At 39.8% G+C, this 18,699-nt stretch overlaps 1 protein-coding gene across 1 annotated transcript in view; it reads left to right on the forward strand.

Moving 5' to 3' along the window:
• The window catches only part of ofcc1 (orofacial cleft 1 candidate 1), a 261,434-nt gene that overhangs the window by 50,276 nt on the left and 192,459 nt on the right, over positions 1–18,699 (forward strand). Inside the window, exons 13-14 of the mRNA XM_062021233.1 lie at positions 16,214–16,362; positions 16,446–16,560. Of these exons, the coding sequence (XP_061877217.1) occupies positions 16,214–16,362; positions 16,446–16,560 (264 nt within the window). The remainder of the gene's footprint in view (positions 1–16,213; positions 16,363–16,445; positions 16,561–18,699) is intronic.

Genomic DNA, 18,699 nt, shown 5'->3' on the forward strand with positions numbered 1-18,699 from the left:
TAACCCACAGATAGTTTATCCTATCTAACGTTAACATCTTACTAAATGGCACATGTACAGCAGAATAACAGAGGCTTTGATTCAAACTTACCCAGTGTGAAAATGCTGCAAACACACCAACATGTTCCAGGTGATGGTGTTAAAAGTCATGTTTGATTGTACGCATCACGGCTGCTATCCAGGCTATCTATTGTCTCTTTACTAGCTCACTAACCCAACTTCCTTGGCTTTGCTTCTACGCTGGAAATTAGACAAATCTCACCGATCTTTTTTTTTTCCTTAAGCAATCTTGACTACCAATTATTGATGCCGCACACTCGCGACATATTTAGAACTTTTTTTTACGACAGAGTCTTGCATGTCACCAAATGTAAAGATGCTATTCTGATGCAGTCAGACCCATGATGTATTGTGTTTGCACGTCACACCTTTCAGCATTAATGGTGCCTTCACAGATGTGTAAGTTACCCATGCCTTGGGCACTAATGCAACCCCATACCATCACAGATGCTGGCTTTTGAACTTTGCGCCTATAACAATCCGGATGGTTCTTTTTCTCTTTGGTCCAGAGGACACAACGTCCATAGTTTCCAAAATCAATTTGAAATGTGGACTCGTCAGACCACAGAACACTTTTATACTTTGCATCATACCATCTTAGATGAGCTCGGGCCCAGCAAAGCCAGCAGCGTTTCTGGGTGTTGTTGATGTATGGCTTTCGCTTTGCATAGTAGAGTTTTAACTTGTACTTACAGATGTAGCGACAAACTGTAGTTACTGACAGTGGTTTTCTGAAATGTTCCTGAGCCCATGTGGTGATATCCTTTACACACTGATGTCGGTTTGGCTCATGTGGTGATATCCTTTACACACTGATGTCGGTTTTTGATGCAGTACCGCCTGAGGGATGGGAGGTCACGAGCATTCAATGTTGGTTTTCAGCCTTGCTGCTTACGTGCTGTGATTTCTCCAGATTATCTGAACCTTTTGATGATATTACAGACCGTAGAAGGTGAAATCCCTAAATTCCTTGCAATAGCTCGTTGAGAAATGTTGTTCTTAAACAATTTGCTCACACATTTGTTCACAAAGTGTTGACCCTCGCCCCATCCTTGTTTGTGAATGACTGAGCATTGCATGGGAGCTGCTTTTTATACCTAATTATGGCACCCACATGCTCCCAATTAGCCTGTTCACCTGTGGGATGTTCCAAATAAGCATTCCTCAACTTTCTCAGTCTTTTTTGCCACTTGTGCCAACTTTTTTGAAACATGTAGGCATCAAATTCAAAATGAGCTAATATTTTCAAAAAATAACAAAGTTTTCCAGTTCAAATGTTCAGTGTCTTTTCTTTGCAGTCTAGTCAATTGAATATAAGTTGAAAAGGATTTGCAAATCATTCTATTCTGTTTTTATTCACGATTTACACAACGTGCCAACTTCACTGGTTTTGGGTTTTGTACATCTAAGTGTAATTTCTGGAGTGTTGCACATCACCTTGAAATTGTTATGGTTTACTAGGGGAGGTGACACTAGATGGCAGTGTGAACAATGATTTATTATATATATTAACTATATATATATATATATAATAATCAAACTATACAAATAAACAATAGAGTGGAGTGTGAACTAGATCCAAAAGTGTATGTGGTGTTAGGCTATGTGTGTAGTTAGCTGAAGTGTGTGTTACCAAGTGTTGAACGAGAGATGAGGAAGTCCAGGGGAAGAGGGGAATCCGTGTCCAAGCGGGAGGTCGAGATCCAAGGGGGCAGTCCGAGAAGCAGGGGAACGACGAGGAATGACGAGACACTAGTGATGGGTCCGGCAACACCGATGCATCGGCGCATGCGTCGAGCTCATAGAGCGATACCCTGTGTCTGTGCGCGTATCGCTTTTAGAAAGTCACGTGACCGAACACGAGCTGTTTTGGTCACGTGACCGCTCATGAGCTGTTCTGGTCATGTGACCGCTCATGAACTGTAACGCACTGACGCCTGCGCGCCAAACTGTGTTTATTAGGAAGCGGCGCAATGCGTGTTGTTGACGAACACCATTAGGGCCGCTTGTTGTCACTGTCACTCAAAGTTGCATTTCAAAATTACACAGAATAAATGTGTTTATTTTGTTTAGAATTCAGATGGGTTTGTTTTGGTGCGCGGCATATATTGGCTGTGCGGCGCACGGTGTGCGCGGAGGACGCTTGAGCACTGCGCAATTGCGCAGGCGCGCACCTTAGAGGGAATGTTGCTCACAGGGCACAGAGGCGTCAGTGCGATACAGTTCGCGTATCGGTCACGTGACCAAAGCAGCTCATGATCGGTCACGTGACTTTCTAAAAGCGGTACGCGCACCGACACAGGGTTTCGCTCTATGAGCTCGACGCATGCGCCTATGCATCTGTGTTGACCCATCACTACTGTTACTAGAGAAGGTACAGGAATGACGGCGTGGCGAAGTTGGTAGCGTAGCCGTGCCAGCAATCGGTTACTGGGGTTCAATCCCCACCTTCTACCATCCTAGTCATGATACATGTTCACATTATTTGACTGTATCTATAAAAGATAAAAATATATTTTTATTTAAATGAAGATATGAAATAATCCTAAATGAAATACAATGACTTGGTTTATATTATTGTATATACTAGGTCATAAAATCAGTGTCAGTTGAGTCGGTCCATAGGTTGCCTGTAGGGATTTTTAATGTCCAGCAGATGTCAGTATTTAGTGACACAGTATCGACACAGTATCAATACAGTTTTGCAATGTGTCGAAACGCTTCATGAGGCCTCATCAACCCATCACTACGAGACACACAGCAACGTCAAAACACGGGAACGGAGGTCTGCGGTAGGATGACACGACAATGAAACACGGAAGGGAAAACACTGAGAGAGCAAGATACATAAAGCAGGAGATGATCGCTTACTGTACAGTAGACTATATTCCGGCCCTGATGGCCGGTTCAGCAGGCTTATGAAGGCAGCGTCCTCATTACCGACAGGTGCGCCGATTGTCAGTGAATGATTGCAGCTGGTGGCTGCTGCAGAGCTGGAAGTGGGCCGCGGCCGTGGGCGTGTCCCAAGGTGAGACAAGCAGGGTGCAACGATGAGAGAGCGCATGTGGGCGTGGCCCGCGGTGCGCTCGCCATGAGGCACAGATGAGGACGCATTGGAATGCGCCCTGGCCGTGACACAAATCAGTGTCCAGAAATTCATTGAATTGTCTTTCAATCACTTTACAGTTGGTTCTCGTTCCCTGCTGTAAGCTGCTGAATCAGGGTTAATTTACACATTGCATGCCCAGTTTAAAAATAATTATTTTAGAGGAGTAGACCAAATTTAAATTGTTTTTTTTATGAAGCATTCACGCGACTGCAGATGTTTTTCTTCTAAATCTGTGAGGATTTCAGATGCTCCCAGATAAGCAAATCACTTTGGGATGGTCAATAGTGACAGCTGGGTCTTTGTTGAGGCTTATCCAGTGATCTCCACACAGAAGTTGAAGGGTTTCTTCTCACTATTATACCATCCACATTAAAGGCCTTAGCTATAGCTGGAGCATTCAGCTCGTGTGGACACTGTCGCCATACTTGTGGGCGTATTCACAGAGCTGCAGCATCCAGATTGTCAGACATAAAGAACGGGCTAAACGCTGGCATGAAGTGAATGCAGACCTGGGATCTGATTCAGAAGTAAGATTTAAGTACAGCATGGTAAATGGCTCATGACACTCCCCCCCCCCCCCCTCCCTCCGCCTCGTCTCTCTGGAAGCTATTGACAAACCTGTTGTTGTCGTCCTCATTGATGGCGGTGGAAGCGTTGATCAGATTTGTCTGACGATCATGGCTGGCTTGGTTGTTTTCTTTCTCCCGTCTGGCCCACACTATATAGCGTGCAATCCTCCCCAGCCTCCTCTAAGAGGAAATGAGGAATTAGTGATAGTAGGAGGAAGCCAGGAGCTTATTTTTCTTTCCTGCCTCCGACTCTTTTTCATGCACCCCATCTACGCTTTTGGGTTTTGAATTTAGACAGAGTCACTTCAGCTGGCGTGTGGGAGCGAAAGTGTGGGGCCTCCTAAACACTAAATAAAAAAGCGGCGCAAAAGAGTTTTAGGGTTAAGGGGATTTGAGAATTTGTGGGATCCCCCTCCCTCCTATAATATGTTTGTATGGTCAGTGAAGAAGTATTGAAGCAGACTACTCCATGATAATCAAACAGTCCCTCCAGGATTTTACAGGGTTTTTTATTTTATTGTTAAAGCTTAAAATGCCTGGATTTGAGGCAAAAGTTGCAATGTTTTGAGAGGTTTTTCTTTCGATAACACTTAATCAGTGATTTTATGAATTTGTTTTAATTTGTTCAGTGTTTCTTGTAACATTAATCTAAAGAACACAATGTTTCAACAAAAAATGGACAAAAAAAACCTGGGTAACACTTTAGTATGGGGAACATATTCACCAATAATTAGTTGCATTTTTATTAGAGGGGGGTGGATGCATTCTTATAGGCCGATACGTTTTGTACACTATAAAAAATTACGAAAATTTCACTACATTTAATAGTATTTTTCCACAGTTAAATACTGTAATCAAAATGTAGGTAATACTTTAGTATGGGGAACATATTCACCATTAATTAGTTGCTTATTAGAGTTATTTGGACACTCGGGGAACATATAAGGGTTAGGGTTAGGGGTCGGGGTTAGGGTTAGGGTTACTAATAAGCAATCATTCTGAGGTTATTGAGGGAAGACTCTTAGTTAATGGCTTACTGGTTGTATAATAAGGCCATGCAGGACAAGGCATTAATAAGTACTTAATAATGACTAATTAAGAGCCAATGTGTTACTAATGTGTATGTTAATAAGCAACTAATTAATGGTGAATATGTGTTCCCCATACTAAAGTGTTACCAAAACCTGTGTTGATGTTTTACTTGATTATTACGAAACTTAAAAGTAGACACTGGATGGCAGTACAAATACATACCCTGAGCTCGTTGTCAAATTACTGTACTGTTTTAATTCATTATAGCTAATAAGTCATAATCAACTTTTGTGACAGATGAAAAAACACAGCCCAAGACTTCCATGTTGCTGACATTCTGGGTGTATGTTTTATGCTTGAAAGGTGTTTATGCATTTTAAACATTTATTTATGTCCCAACACATTTGCCCCCGCACGTTAAGAGCATTTCTAAACCGTTGAGAGTGATCTATAGCGCTCATTGTTGTTGGCAAATGAGAGATGATGAGAGATTAACATCACACTTCAACACCTCTGTCACTAGGTCAGCATTGTAAATGAAAATATGTTGTTAATGATCTTACCCTGAATGATTAAATAAATACATTAATACATGTAGACTAAAGTAAAAAAGTACCTACCGATCTCAGGGCGGACACTCTAACCACTAGGCCACTGAGTTCAAACCCCGGCCGAGTCATACCAAAGACTATACAAATGGGACCCATTACCCATTACCTTCTAGAGAGACTAGAAAGTAAATGTTTGTATACAACATAAGTGGTTCTTAAACGTTTCTCACAAAGCTCCAGCTCAGAAAAAAAAATGGCTCTACCACCATAATGACCAAAATTGAAATACAGTAGCCTTGAAGGCCTAAGTAAGTGCAAATTCCTGTTTCTGAGGGAAGACGTAAACTACAAGAGCTCCGCTCCCGAGACTACAGTTTTGATTAAAAATTGTAATTTCCTGACTACTGGTTGTGATCACAGCTACAGGACAGCTTGCTAACATTCGACTTCAACTCTGCCCAGCAGGAGGCACAGATTCGCCAAAGTAAGCGAACCGAAGGTGTCCAAAAGCCGAGGGCTAAATAGCTAAACTCTTGTTCAAAGCCATTGCCTAGCAACCCAAAACTAAACAACAAAACCGACCGAGTCGGACATATTTTAAACGCTTCTGACCACCCAAGTGATCTACAAGAAAGGCTGACACAGCTCTGGCAGGTGCAAGGTACATGATTTTTTTTTTTTTAACACCATTGATGTTAACAACACCAACAACTTCACTTCGCTGTCGAGCAACCATGGGCGCGACAATAAGTCGTCAACGGGGCAATACAGCGTTACCAGAGGTGGAACCGGACTTAAAAGAGTTAGTAGGAATTCTACACTCTACACAAATGAAACACAAAGCAATGTCAACAATATCCAGGAACAGATGATCAATGGTCTACAAAAATATGTCGCAAATCTCCAAGAACAGATTAATAAAGACAGAAAATAATGTCGCAATGATATGATGGAATTTAGAAAGTTCAGAGAAGAAATTAAGATTCTTAGTGAAGACAACACAGCATTAAATGCAGAAATGCAATGACTTTGCATTCTTTTATACTGATAAAATTGAAGGCATCAGACGCACCATCATCTCAAGTAAAAAAGTTGGATCACCACCCCATTTAGGCAAAAGTAACACAGCAATGATGGCAAGCTTTAATGCCATAGACTCTAAAACTCTAGTGGAAACGGTGACAGCTCTAAAGTCATCCACCTGCTGCCTTGATGTTTTACCTACCAACTTCTTTAAGAATGTTTTTGACTGCCTATCAACAGACATCTTGCAAATAGTTAATAATTCTATTAAATCGGGCAATTTCCCGAAGGCTTTCAAAACTGCAGTCATTAAACCTCTTCTAAAAAAGCAGAGCCTAGATGCCTCTGTTATCAACAACTACAGACCAATTTCAAATCTACCATTCATAAGTAAAATAATTGAGAAAGTTGTCCTCCAACAACTAAATCACTTCTTGGCTTCTACTGGCTGCCACAACAACTTCCAGTCAGGATTTCGACCTCTTCATTGCACAGAGACGGCCCTTCTTAAAGTTATAAATGACATCCGTCTAAACACAGACTCTGGCAAAACTTCAGTATTAATGCTTTTGGACCTCAGTGCTGCATTTGACACTGTCGACCACTCAATACTTTTGGACAGGTTGGAAAACTGGGTGGGGATCTCAGGCACAGTTTTAAGCTGGTTCAAGTCATATCTACAAGATAGGAACTATTTTGTTTCCATTGGTGACTTTGTATCAGAACCAACCAACGTAACGTGTGGAGTCCCCCAAGGTTCAATCTTGGGGCCGACTTTATTTAACATCTATATGCTCCCACTAGGACAAATCATGCAAAATAATAACATTGACCATCATTGCTATGCCGATGACACCCAAATCTATGTAGCGCTATCACCAAATGACTATCGCAAGTCAAACACTGGATGTGCCAAAATTTCCTACAACTAAATGAAGATAAAACTGAGATAATTGTTTTTGGTGCTAAAAAAGAAAGGTTTAAAGTCATCCAACACCTTCAATCACTGTCCCTGAAAACCTCAAATAAAGCCAGAAATCTTGGGGTTATTTTAGATTCTGATTTACATTTCGACAGTCACATCAAATCAGTAACAAAATCGGCCTACTATCACCTCAAAAATGTAAAAAGACTTAGAGGGCTCATGTCAGCTCAAGACTTAGAAAAACTTGTACATGCCTTTATTACCAGTAGGCTAGACTATTGTAATGGTCTCCTTGCAGGTCTTCCCAAAAAAACTGTCAGGCAGCTACAGCTTGTTCAGAACGCTGCTGCTAGAGTTCTAACAAAGACCAAAAAATGTGAGCACATTACACCAATTCTTAAATCCTTACATTGGCTCCCTGTACATCAGAGAATAGATTTCAAAATCCTCCTGCTCACATATAAATCACTACATGGTCTAGGGCCCAAGTATATCACTGATATGCTCCCACTATATACGCCCTCTAGATCACTAAGATCTTCTGAGACCAATCTGTTAGCGGTTCCAAGAGTAAACTCAAATCAAGGGAGATCATCATTCAGTCACTATGCAACACATAGCTGGAATAAACTTCCTGAAGATGTCAGACTCTCCCCAACTCTCACTACTTTTAAAACTAGACTGAAGACTTTTATGTTCACCTTAGCTTTCAGCTAAATCTTTTAATCTTTTAACTTTTAACGTCTGCACTGTTTTTATTTTTATTGTCTGCATTTTAATTTTGCTTTTATTTTCTTTCATTTCACTTTGTTGTCTGTGAAGCACTTTGAGTCTGCCTTGTGTATGAAAAGCGCTATACAAATAAAGTTGCCTTGCCTTGCCTTGCCTTAAAACGGGAGGTTGTCTAGGGTGTATACTGGCCTTCCACCCGATTGTAGCTGAGCTAGGCTCCAGCACCCCCCGCGACCCCGAAAAGGATAAGCGGTAGAAAATGGATGGATGGATGGTAGAGAAGCTGAAAGAAGAGAATGCAACATTGCGCCAACAGTTGCATGCCATGCAGCAAGACAACAACCATTGGGACAACAGCAGTGTTGTGGAGAACATTACAATGGAGATAGAAGTATTGCGCCAACAGTTGCAACTAAATAACACTGATTTGAAAAACTTCAGTGAGGAGATGGCTGCATTGAGGCAACAGCTCAATGCCAGACAACAAGATATCACCAATCTGGGGAATATCAGTGTTGGGGAAAACATCAAAGACAAAGTGGATCAGTTCACACGACAGAATGACATCTTAATTGCAGGGCTACGGATCAATCCTCGATCCTGTGCAAGAGCAGTTGACAACAGAGGAGAACCAGATGACATGGATGCTGTTTCAACTGAGCAACAAGTGGTCAACTTTCTGCAATCAAAGGGAATTGATGTCCGATATTAACACCATTGATGCGTGCATTTCACTGAATAGCAGAGGCAACAACACCACGCCAGTCATCGTTAAGCTTGCAAACAGGAAATCCAAAATGGCATTGCTGACACAGGGAAAAAAGCTGAAGGGCACAAATGTGTACATGAACGAGCACCTGACTAAACGCAATGGTGAAATCGCCAAGAAAGCACGCGACTTGAGGAAACGGCGGAAAATTCACGGAACTTGGAGCGTCAACTGCACAATCTACATATAGCTGAATGGAGGTCCACAAGCAAGAGTCCTAGTCGTCAAAGACATCAAGGATCTGGAAGATTATTTGAACTCCCAGAGCAACCATAACAACAACAATGATAATGGAGTCTAATGGAAAGAAAACATCGACATTCAACTACAAAATTACAACGCTCCAAAGGAACGCAGAACAAGAAGATATTTACTACATTCATCTACACTTACGGACATTCATAGAGCAACACAAAAGATTGCTGAACAGGAATATAGATCACAATAGTCCGGAATTAGGTAAGGATATTGATCCAGATACAATGTTTTTCTTTAATACCAGTAATAATTATTTTTATAATACAGACGAACAGTATAACAAACATTAAAATTGACAACAAACTTCTCAATTATTCATTTAAACAGCAGAAGTTTGTATGCTAACTACAACAATGTGAAGCATTTTCTGGAACAATTCAATGAACCCTTCAAAGTTATCACTATCTCAGAAACATGGATGGATGCTAAAGAAAGGAATGGATTTTGACCTGGAAGGATATGAACTAAATTATATCAACAGAACCAACAAAAACGGAGGGGGAGTTGCTCTGTGAGTGACGAAGAACTTAAACTACGAAGTGGTAAAAAATATGTCATTAGCTTTTGATAGGATCCTATAAGGTAAAACCATTAAAATATGCCATGAAAAAAAGCTAAAACGTACTGATCAGTTGTATATATTGATCACCTAAGTCAAACATTGACACGTTTGAGAACTGGATTAAGGCAACTTTTACTGAAATCAGTCAAAAAATAACTTTATTATGTGGAGACTTCAACATTGACCTCTTGAACCCTAACAAACAAAAGCCCATAAATGACTTTATTGACATAATGTACAGCCTGCGTGTATATCCTAAAATCACAATGCCAAGCAGAATCTCAGGAAACAGGGCCACACTTATTGATAATGTTTTTACCAATGATTTTGATAATATTACCACAAGTGGTCTGCTAATATCCAACATCAGTAATCATCCACGAGTATTCATAATCTATGACATAAACTGCAAGAAAATTAACATTGATGACAAAAATACAGCTTTAAGAATATGTACAGAACAAAGTATGACAGCTTTCAAGAATGATCTGAGAGATCAAATTTGGGGCAATGTCTACAGTGAAAATTATGTAGATGATGCATATTGTATTCTTTTAATACCTTCGAGATGCTTTATGACAAACACTGTCCATTGAAACAATTTAGTAAGACGCAAAATAAAAACAATCAACCATGGATGACAAAAGGACTGAAAAATATTTGCAACAAGAAAAATACATTATATAGAACATTTATAACACAAAGATCTAGAGAGGCAGAAAACGAGTACAAAACATATAAGAACAAGCTAACTGGCATTCTACGAACATGCAGGAAATAATATTACAGTCATTTATTGGACAGGAACTAAAACAATATGAGAGAAACATGGGGTATCCTAAATAGCATTATTAAAAATGGTGCTATGAAGGGTTATCCTAAATACTTCTCAGATGGAAATGTATAAAATGACAATATGAACAAAGTAGTTGAAAGCTTCAATAAGTACTTTGTGAAAATTGGACCAAATCTGGAGGAAAAGATTCCAGATCTCAAGTCAGTTGAGGACTTGAATGACACCATAGACAGAAATCCCAACTCAATATTCCTAGAAGGTGTGACAAAAGAGGAAATAATGAATATTGTGAGAAAATGTAAATCGTAATATCAATATCAATCATAATATCTTAAACAAATTAGAACGGTATGAAATCAGAGGGTTGGTCTTGCACTGGGTAAGAAGCTACTTAAACAACAGGAAGCAATATGTGAAGATAGGAGAACAAACGTCTACAGAGCTGAAAATATATTGTGGCGTACCCCAGCTCTGCTTCTTCCTACTCCTTTTCGGACGTGCTGTAATGAAACAACTGGAAATATGTGATACATTACAATGTATCATTTGAATGTTCGAAATAAACTGAACTGAACTGAAGCATTTATTAATAACAAGGCAGCGGTTTTATTTAACACATGTATTTAATATTTTGGCCACTGTAACATTACACACAGTTTGAACAGTAAAAGTGTGTTTAAATATTTAATTTGTGATTATTTGGCATACCACCAGTAGTACACGTACCACTGTTTGAAAATGACTTTACTAAATTACCCAGAAGGCTTCGCGCTAAAAACGAGAAATAGGAAGTAGGTATGGGCGAGTATTATGCTGTTTGAGCAATAAAGAGTTGAAATATTGTTACACGGTTTTTCTCCTTCGTCTACACACAAAAAAACCCCAGAAACATGCATTTTGATTCGAAGGTTAACACACGCGCGAGCAGCGCTATGAAACAAATTTGATTGCCGACAATAACGCAGATTGGCTAAAATGTGAGGGAAGTTGCGGGTATTCGACAAAGCTGCGAAGCCATGCATGAAAAAAAGTACAAAAAGTGGTGCAGGTCGCCTATTTAAATGGATTTTGAGTGTACCATACCGGCTATCACCACGGAGACACTCATTTCCCTCCACATTCATGTTATCATGCTCTCCAGTCTGAACATGCAGCACATAAATATGTACCACCCTTGCTGCAATGTAGACAAGTCATTTTTTTCCTCTTTCCCAAGCTCAAGGGGGTCATTTATGGGACACGTCATCAAAATTGCAGTGATGTCAAGGCTAAGAGTCTTGGAACAAATCCTTCCTGGAGTTCATGAATGCGAGGCAAAACAAGGCTGGGAAAGAGAGTTAGAGACTCCACGGGGATTACTTCCAAGGGAACAACTTGTAGTTTCTTTTTTGACATGGGACACCACCTTTTATTATAGCCAGGTAACCAGAAGAAGATCCGCAACAAGCTCAACAAAAACTTGTTTTAGAAATATCAAAGGCAATTAAAACTACTAGCACTTATCTGGTAAAACAATCAAGTAAAACTTAAATTAGCTTTTTTTGGCGTTAATTACAGTGCATCACTTTTCATGCAGAATCCTACTAAATGATTGTAAGAATATCTCCATAGCAAAATAAATATAGTCAGTCTACATCACAGGTGTCAAACTCAAGGACCGGGGGCCAAATGTGTCCCGCCACATTATTTTAAGTGGCCCGCAAAAGCCTGGAAATAATATGCGTTAAGTAAATGCTTAATCTTTTCTTACTAAATATATTTATTTCCCTTTTGATGTTAAAAATAATATACTGCATGCATTTGCATATATCTAAAAATTCAATATTATCCAAATCAAAATATTATATTATGTATTCCAAAAATATTTTTGCTTAAAATAAAAATAAATACTGTTCTTAAATATCTGCTTGACTTATGATATCAAAACAAATAATCAATCAAATTGTAGACTTTAAAATTGACAATAGATTTTACGGTTAAATTCCGCCGACTGAGTTTTTTACCGTAAAATCAACTTTGGTACTGTTTTTTCCCATATACAGTAAGACACTAAAACATAAAAAAAAAAACAAAAAAAAAACATGAAAACAACATGATTTTACGGTAAAAAAAAAACAAAACAAAAACTGGCAGCTCTGTTGCTTGAATTTTACCGCTAAAACAGTGGTATTGTTTTCCCATCCATCCATCCATTTCCTACCGCTTGTCCCTTTTGGGGTGGCGGGGGATGCTGGAGCCTATCTCAGCTGCATTCGGGCGGAGGCGGTGTACACCCTGGACAAGTCGCCACCTCATCGCAGGGCCAACACAGACAGTCCATCTATTCCAAAATCTATTCCAAAGTGGGCCGGACTGGTAAAATCATGGAATTAAAACTTACACATAGAAACAACTCCAGATTATTGTTTTTGTTTAAAAATACACCAAGCACATTCTGGAAAAGTGTTTTTTTTGTTGCTGTGGTTAATAGTATTTTATCTTCATTTGTCGTTATTTATGATTTCTCAAAAAAATTATGTGATAATGTTCATCAGTAAAATAGGTGGAATTGAGTCTGGCAGTTTTGAAATGATGCCATTGGTGTTTATTTTTAAATCTATCAGAAGATGAAATGAGAAATAATATCAACATTTAATTACAGGATGTAATTTCCCTATTTTCCTCAACTGGTGTACTAACATGTGGTATATTCTATATATATGTAGCATTATTTACAACAAAACGGAATATGTACTTCACTGTGCAATCTACTAATAAAAGTTTCAATCTATCAATCAAACGTGTGAATGTGTACTCAGTTCATTAATCACACACGAAGTTGGAAGAGGATACATATTATTTCAGCATATATATGTGCGCCCAGAAAATGTGTCCTAGGTCATACAGTAAGTACAATACGAAATGATCAAAAGCATTTATTTGGGTATAAATGTCACATGTTAGATTACCAACATCATCTTTGACAGTCAAGGCATGAACGTAACAACCCACATGTTGTATACTATCACTCATAGGCAACCAAACAAGAACTCCGCCCCCTCTGAAGTAATGCGTGCTAGGCAGGGGATACAAATAATTGCTATTGCCACACCCAGTGGACACATTTGGAACAGCAATTTATTTTATTCAAACATTTTAGCTAATTTTTATACTTATCAAACTCGTCTTGCGGGGTGGATAAAACCTGTTTGCGGGCTTGATCCGCAAACAGACACCCTTGATGTAAACATTGACTTATATACAAATATTATGTATGCAATATGTCATACATTGTAATATACACTAACTTTTGTGATTTTAAAGGGGAACTTCACAATTTTTAAAATGTTGACTATCATTCAAAATCCTTATGTAAGACAAGAACACACATTGTTTTTTTTTGTTTTTTTATGCATTCTTACTCAATCTTTCTGTGTGGAGTTTGCATGTTCTCCCCGTGACTGCGTGGGTTCCCTCCGGGTACTCCGGTTTCCTCCCACCTCCAAAGACATGCACCTGGGGATAGGTTGATTGGCCCTAGTGTGTGAATGTGAGTGTGAATGTTGTCCGTCTATCTGTGTTGGCCCTGTGATGAGGTGGCGACTTGTCCAGGGTGTACCTCGCCTTCCGCCCGATTGTAGCTGGGATAGGCTCCAGCGACTCCCCGCGACCCCAAAAGGGACAAGCAGTAGAAAATGGATGGATGGATTCTTACTCATAGATAAACGTTTGCAAAAGTCAACAATAGAGCAAATATGAGTCACTCTATTCCACCTATGAAGCGCTCAAATAATATCCAAAAACCTCCCAACATTTAATATATATGTTGTAAGTATCCATCCATCCATCCATTTTCTACCGCTTATTCCCTTCAGGGTCGTGGGTATACACTGAATAAAAATAAAAACCCAACACTTTTGTTTTTGCTCCCTCAAATACTTTATACTTTATACACAAAAGACATATTCCTCTCAAATATTGTTCACAAATCCGTCTAAATCGGTGTTAGTGAGCACTTCTCCTTTGCCAAGATAATCCATCCCACCTCATAGGTGTGGCATATCAAGATGCTGATTAAACGGCATGATTATTGCACAGGTGTGCCACCATAAAAGGCCATACTAAAAAGTGCAGTTTTATCACACATCACAAGTTTTGAGGGCGCAGGTAGTTGGTATGCTGACTGCAGGAATGTCCATCAGAGCTGTCGCCCGTGAATTGAATGTCCATTTCTCTACCATAAACCGTCTCCAAAGGCGTTTCAGAGAATTCGGCAGTACATCCAACCGGTCTCACAACCGCAGACCACATGAGCACAATACCACCACATCCAGCAGGTGCACCTCCATGATCGTCTAAGACCTTTTGTGTATATAGTTAAAGTTTTACATCTTTGAGTTCAACTCATAAAAAATGGTAGCACATTTTTGTTCAGTATATGTACCGGTACCGTACTAAGAGACACATTCATAATAACATGTATTAAGGTATTTTGCTCATTTTCAACATACAGGGCCATAATAATTTCACAGTCGCATCGCAACGTTCGCTTTTCCCTTCAACAACAAACACTAACTAAGCATCATGCAGCAGTATTGCTAAGTGCTAAACAAGAAACACAAACTTTGAACGTAATAAAACAATCACTTATTGTACAATATCTTCTTTCACTGGGATGCCGATTGATTGGATGTCACAACCATCCCATTTGGATGACAAATGTATCATAATACTCACAAAGGAGTAAAGTGCTGCAAATGAGCGTCTTTTTGTGTCTTTCATCTCTGGGTTTAAGTTGAACATTTACCAACTTCTCGTTTATGGCCACAACATTCTACTATCCAGGTGAGAGGCATTATTCATTATCTAGAATGAACTTTCACCAGCTCAGAGGCGATCCATCAACTCACCGACCTCAATATGTCAATATACCAGGATAAGCTAGTTAGCTCTCTGTGATTACAGTGCTACTAAAAATAAGTTTGTCTGCATAAATGCTTACAATAACAATATTGCTAGACAGAGTATTGTTAGCGGTTTTTGATTGTTTTATTTTAGAGGGCTTCAAGGGCGGAATATTGTGCTCCCATTAGTGTCACTGTTAGCCACCTCATACCTGCTGTATTTTACGATTTAGAATGCATGGAAAAAATCAACACAGGGATTGTGAATGATAGGCTAAAGTCCCCCCAAAAAGTGCAGTTCCCATTGAGGTTATAAGATAGTCCTACATCAATGCCTCTTCATGTTAAAAGCAAAGCAAATATATGTGCTTTCCATTCCAACAAATAAAGCGATTGAATATTTCCACCTGGTGATGGATGAAGTGGCCCGCACCTCACTGTCACTTCATTCTTTACGCAGTTTTCCGAGTAAATAAGAACGCATGTTTGGCGTGGAGTGCGATAAGCGCTAATGCTGTTTGGCCCACGCAAGATGGCCTTGATAATCCCATCAGTCTGATTGATGGTTGCCTCCCTGCGTTCAGTAACAAAACTGTCAGCTCGTCGCGTTCCCTCCGCTTTGTGCTTGGATGCTTTATCACCGCGGCATCTCCGCTTCTGTGGACGGGTGGGAATGACAGTTAAGAGGGCTCGCACAAAAACATGGAAATAAGTTAGAGGAGGATTCAAGTCTAGGATGTAGATGAACTCGCCCCCCTGAGGGCTCATTTTTCTGTCGTTAGAATACATTCTGTCTGTCATTGGCTATGGGGTTGAGAGCAAGTCTGCGCATGTTTACTTCATTAGTGCTGCATTAATAAATGTGTGCTTACGTTGCTGGATGCACCTGCAGGCGTCATCTGCATGCAATTAAGAGCAATGCTGTCCTTGTTTTGTGTCTGCAGATCCTACCCCCAACCTGTGAGCTTCTGCCCTCCATGGTCTTCGTGTTCCAACTGATTGCATCACCCGGGCAGAGCAGCTACATGAAGTCAGTTCTGGCCTGGGGGGCGTTTCCGGTTTGTGGATCGAGGCTCGGCCCGGTCCAAGGCAGGTATGCTGTTTATCCGATGTACGGATAATCTGCTTAAATTAATATAGTTTGGTCCTCACAGTGTTTTTTTTTTTTTTAACCAGGTACACAACTCCACTCCTTCGAGGAGAGCCCCACAGCCAGGTGGATCAGTTTCGGAAAATCGAAGCCCTCATGTCCTCAGATCTCGATCACTGGCTGTGTAACATGTACTTTCAGGTAGGCTCATCAAAATCTACCATTTCTATGGTTTAAAAGTGTTTTGTACTGTGAACAAGCTTGTTGGTGTTTTTGTAGCTTTAATGCTAATGAGCTGTGTTCAAAGTGTTAGCCAAGGGGTCGGCAACCCAAAATGTTGAAAGAGCCATATAAGACCAAAAATACAAGAAAAAAATATGTCTGGAGCCGCAAAAAAAATGTAAGTCTTATATAAGTGTTATAATCAGAATCAGAATCAGAAATACTTTAATAATCCCCGAGTGGAAATTAAGATTTTCAGCACAATCCCATTCAAGAGCAGACAAACATTACAGGAAGACAGAACATGATCGCCGGCGGGTCTGCCAACTTTCGGCGCCCCTTACAAAAAACGTGAGAAGGTAAGGAGGCCAATGAAAAAAAACCTCATAGCCATAGCACACATAAACATGTGTGTAACATCAAAGAACACAAAGGACATTAAATACATTAAAAGAGCAGAGTTGATGCAACCAGCCACTTCTACATACAGCCACAAAAGTAAAACAAAAGAAAACAAAACAAAACAAACATATACACTGTGGTGGCCTCTGCGGTGTTCCACGCGATCGTCTGCTGGGGTGGGGGGAGCAAGCTGCAAGCTGGGTAGCGTATATAAAACAACTATGAGAAATGCAGCCACTATTACATACAATTAATGTGTCAAGGGCATACTTGCGAACCCTCCCGATTTTCCCGGGAGACTCCCGAATTTCAGTGCCCCCCCCGAAAATACCCAGGGCAACCATTCTCCCGAATTTCTCCCGATTTCCACCCGGACAACAATATTGGGGGCTTGCCTTAAAGGCACTGCCTTTAGCGTCCTCTCTCACCTGAAAAGGAGACTATTATATATGTCTCCGTTATCCATAGGTTTATCTATAACCCATAAAGTAGGCAGGCACGGAGCTATTTCTCAGCGTGTCTTTATTCCAGCCGGCACGTTAATACACTGACACACAACATCCGGATTACATCATGTATTGCTTCAAAATTACGGCAAGTAGTAATATCCAAAAACATAACAGAGACGAAGCAGACGAACGAAGAAGAGACATGGCGACGACAAGTAAGAAGAAGAAGTACGCTTGCAAGTTCCAAAATGATTGGAAACAATTATTTCAGTTCATCCAGGACAGCTCGAAGGGGAAGGGGTATGCTGCCTGCAAATTTTGTAGATCAGACTTTTCCATTGAACACGGTGGCCGAACGGATATACTCATTCATGAACGGATTATTAATATATATATATATATATATATATATATATATATATATATATATATATATATATATATATATATATATATATATATATATATATATATATATATATATATATATAAATATATATATATATATACTTGAAAATATATACACCCCCTGCTATTCCCCCCAAAACACACCCCCTATCTTCCGATTTCGGAGGTCTCAAGGTTGGCAAGTATGGTCAAGAGACATGCAATTATTAAATTAAATACACAGAGGACATACCTAAAGGATATCAAAAGAGCTCAAATATACCTACAAGTGAGGCATAATGATGCAATACTGTATGTACATACAGCTAGCATAAATAGCATGTTAGCATCGATTAGCTTGCAGTCATGCACTGACCAAATATGCTGATTAGCACTCCAACAAGTCAATAACATCAACAAAGCTAACCGTTGTGCATTCACACACAGCATAAAGCGTTTGGTGTACAACATGCGACAAAGAAGGATTGGCATAAAACACATCTTTCTGTGCCGACGTCGGAGAAAGTTGTACATGTAAACAAACTGCGGTGAGTTCAAGAACCGCCGAAAATAGGACAAAACGGCGCTCGCCAAATACTCTCATAAGTGAAGCATGTTTAACATAAACAGAGGGATTTCTAACAATTAGGGAGATTTGTGTCATGTTTGTCCTACATAAATCATATTAAAACAAAAATTATATTTCTCCCCCATCTTTTTCCATTTTTATACATTTTTGGAAAAGCTCCAGGGAGCCACTGGGCGACGCTAAAGAGCCCCCGTGTTAGCCTAATACATTGTATATATCACATATAACGGCATAACATTAAAGGGGAACTGTGCTTTTGCCTATCATTCACCATCCCTATGTCAGACAACA

Source organism: Entelurus aequoreus, linkage group LG15, assembly GCF_033978785.1.
Source record: "Entelurus aequoreus isolate RoL-2023_Sb linkage group LG15, RoL_Eaeq_v1.1, whole genome shotgun sequence".
In the NCBI taxonomy this organism is placed as follows: domain Eukaryota; kingdom Metazoa; phylum Chordata; class Actinopteri; order Syngnathiformes; family Syngnathidae; genus Entelurus; species Entelurus aequoreus.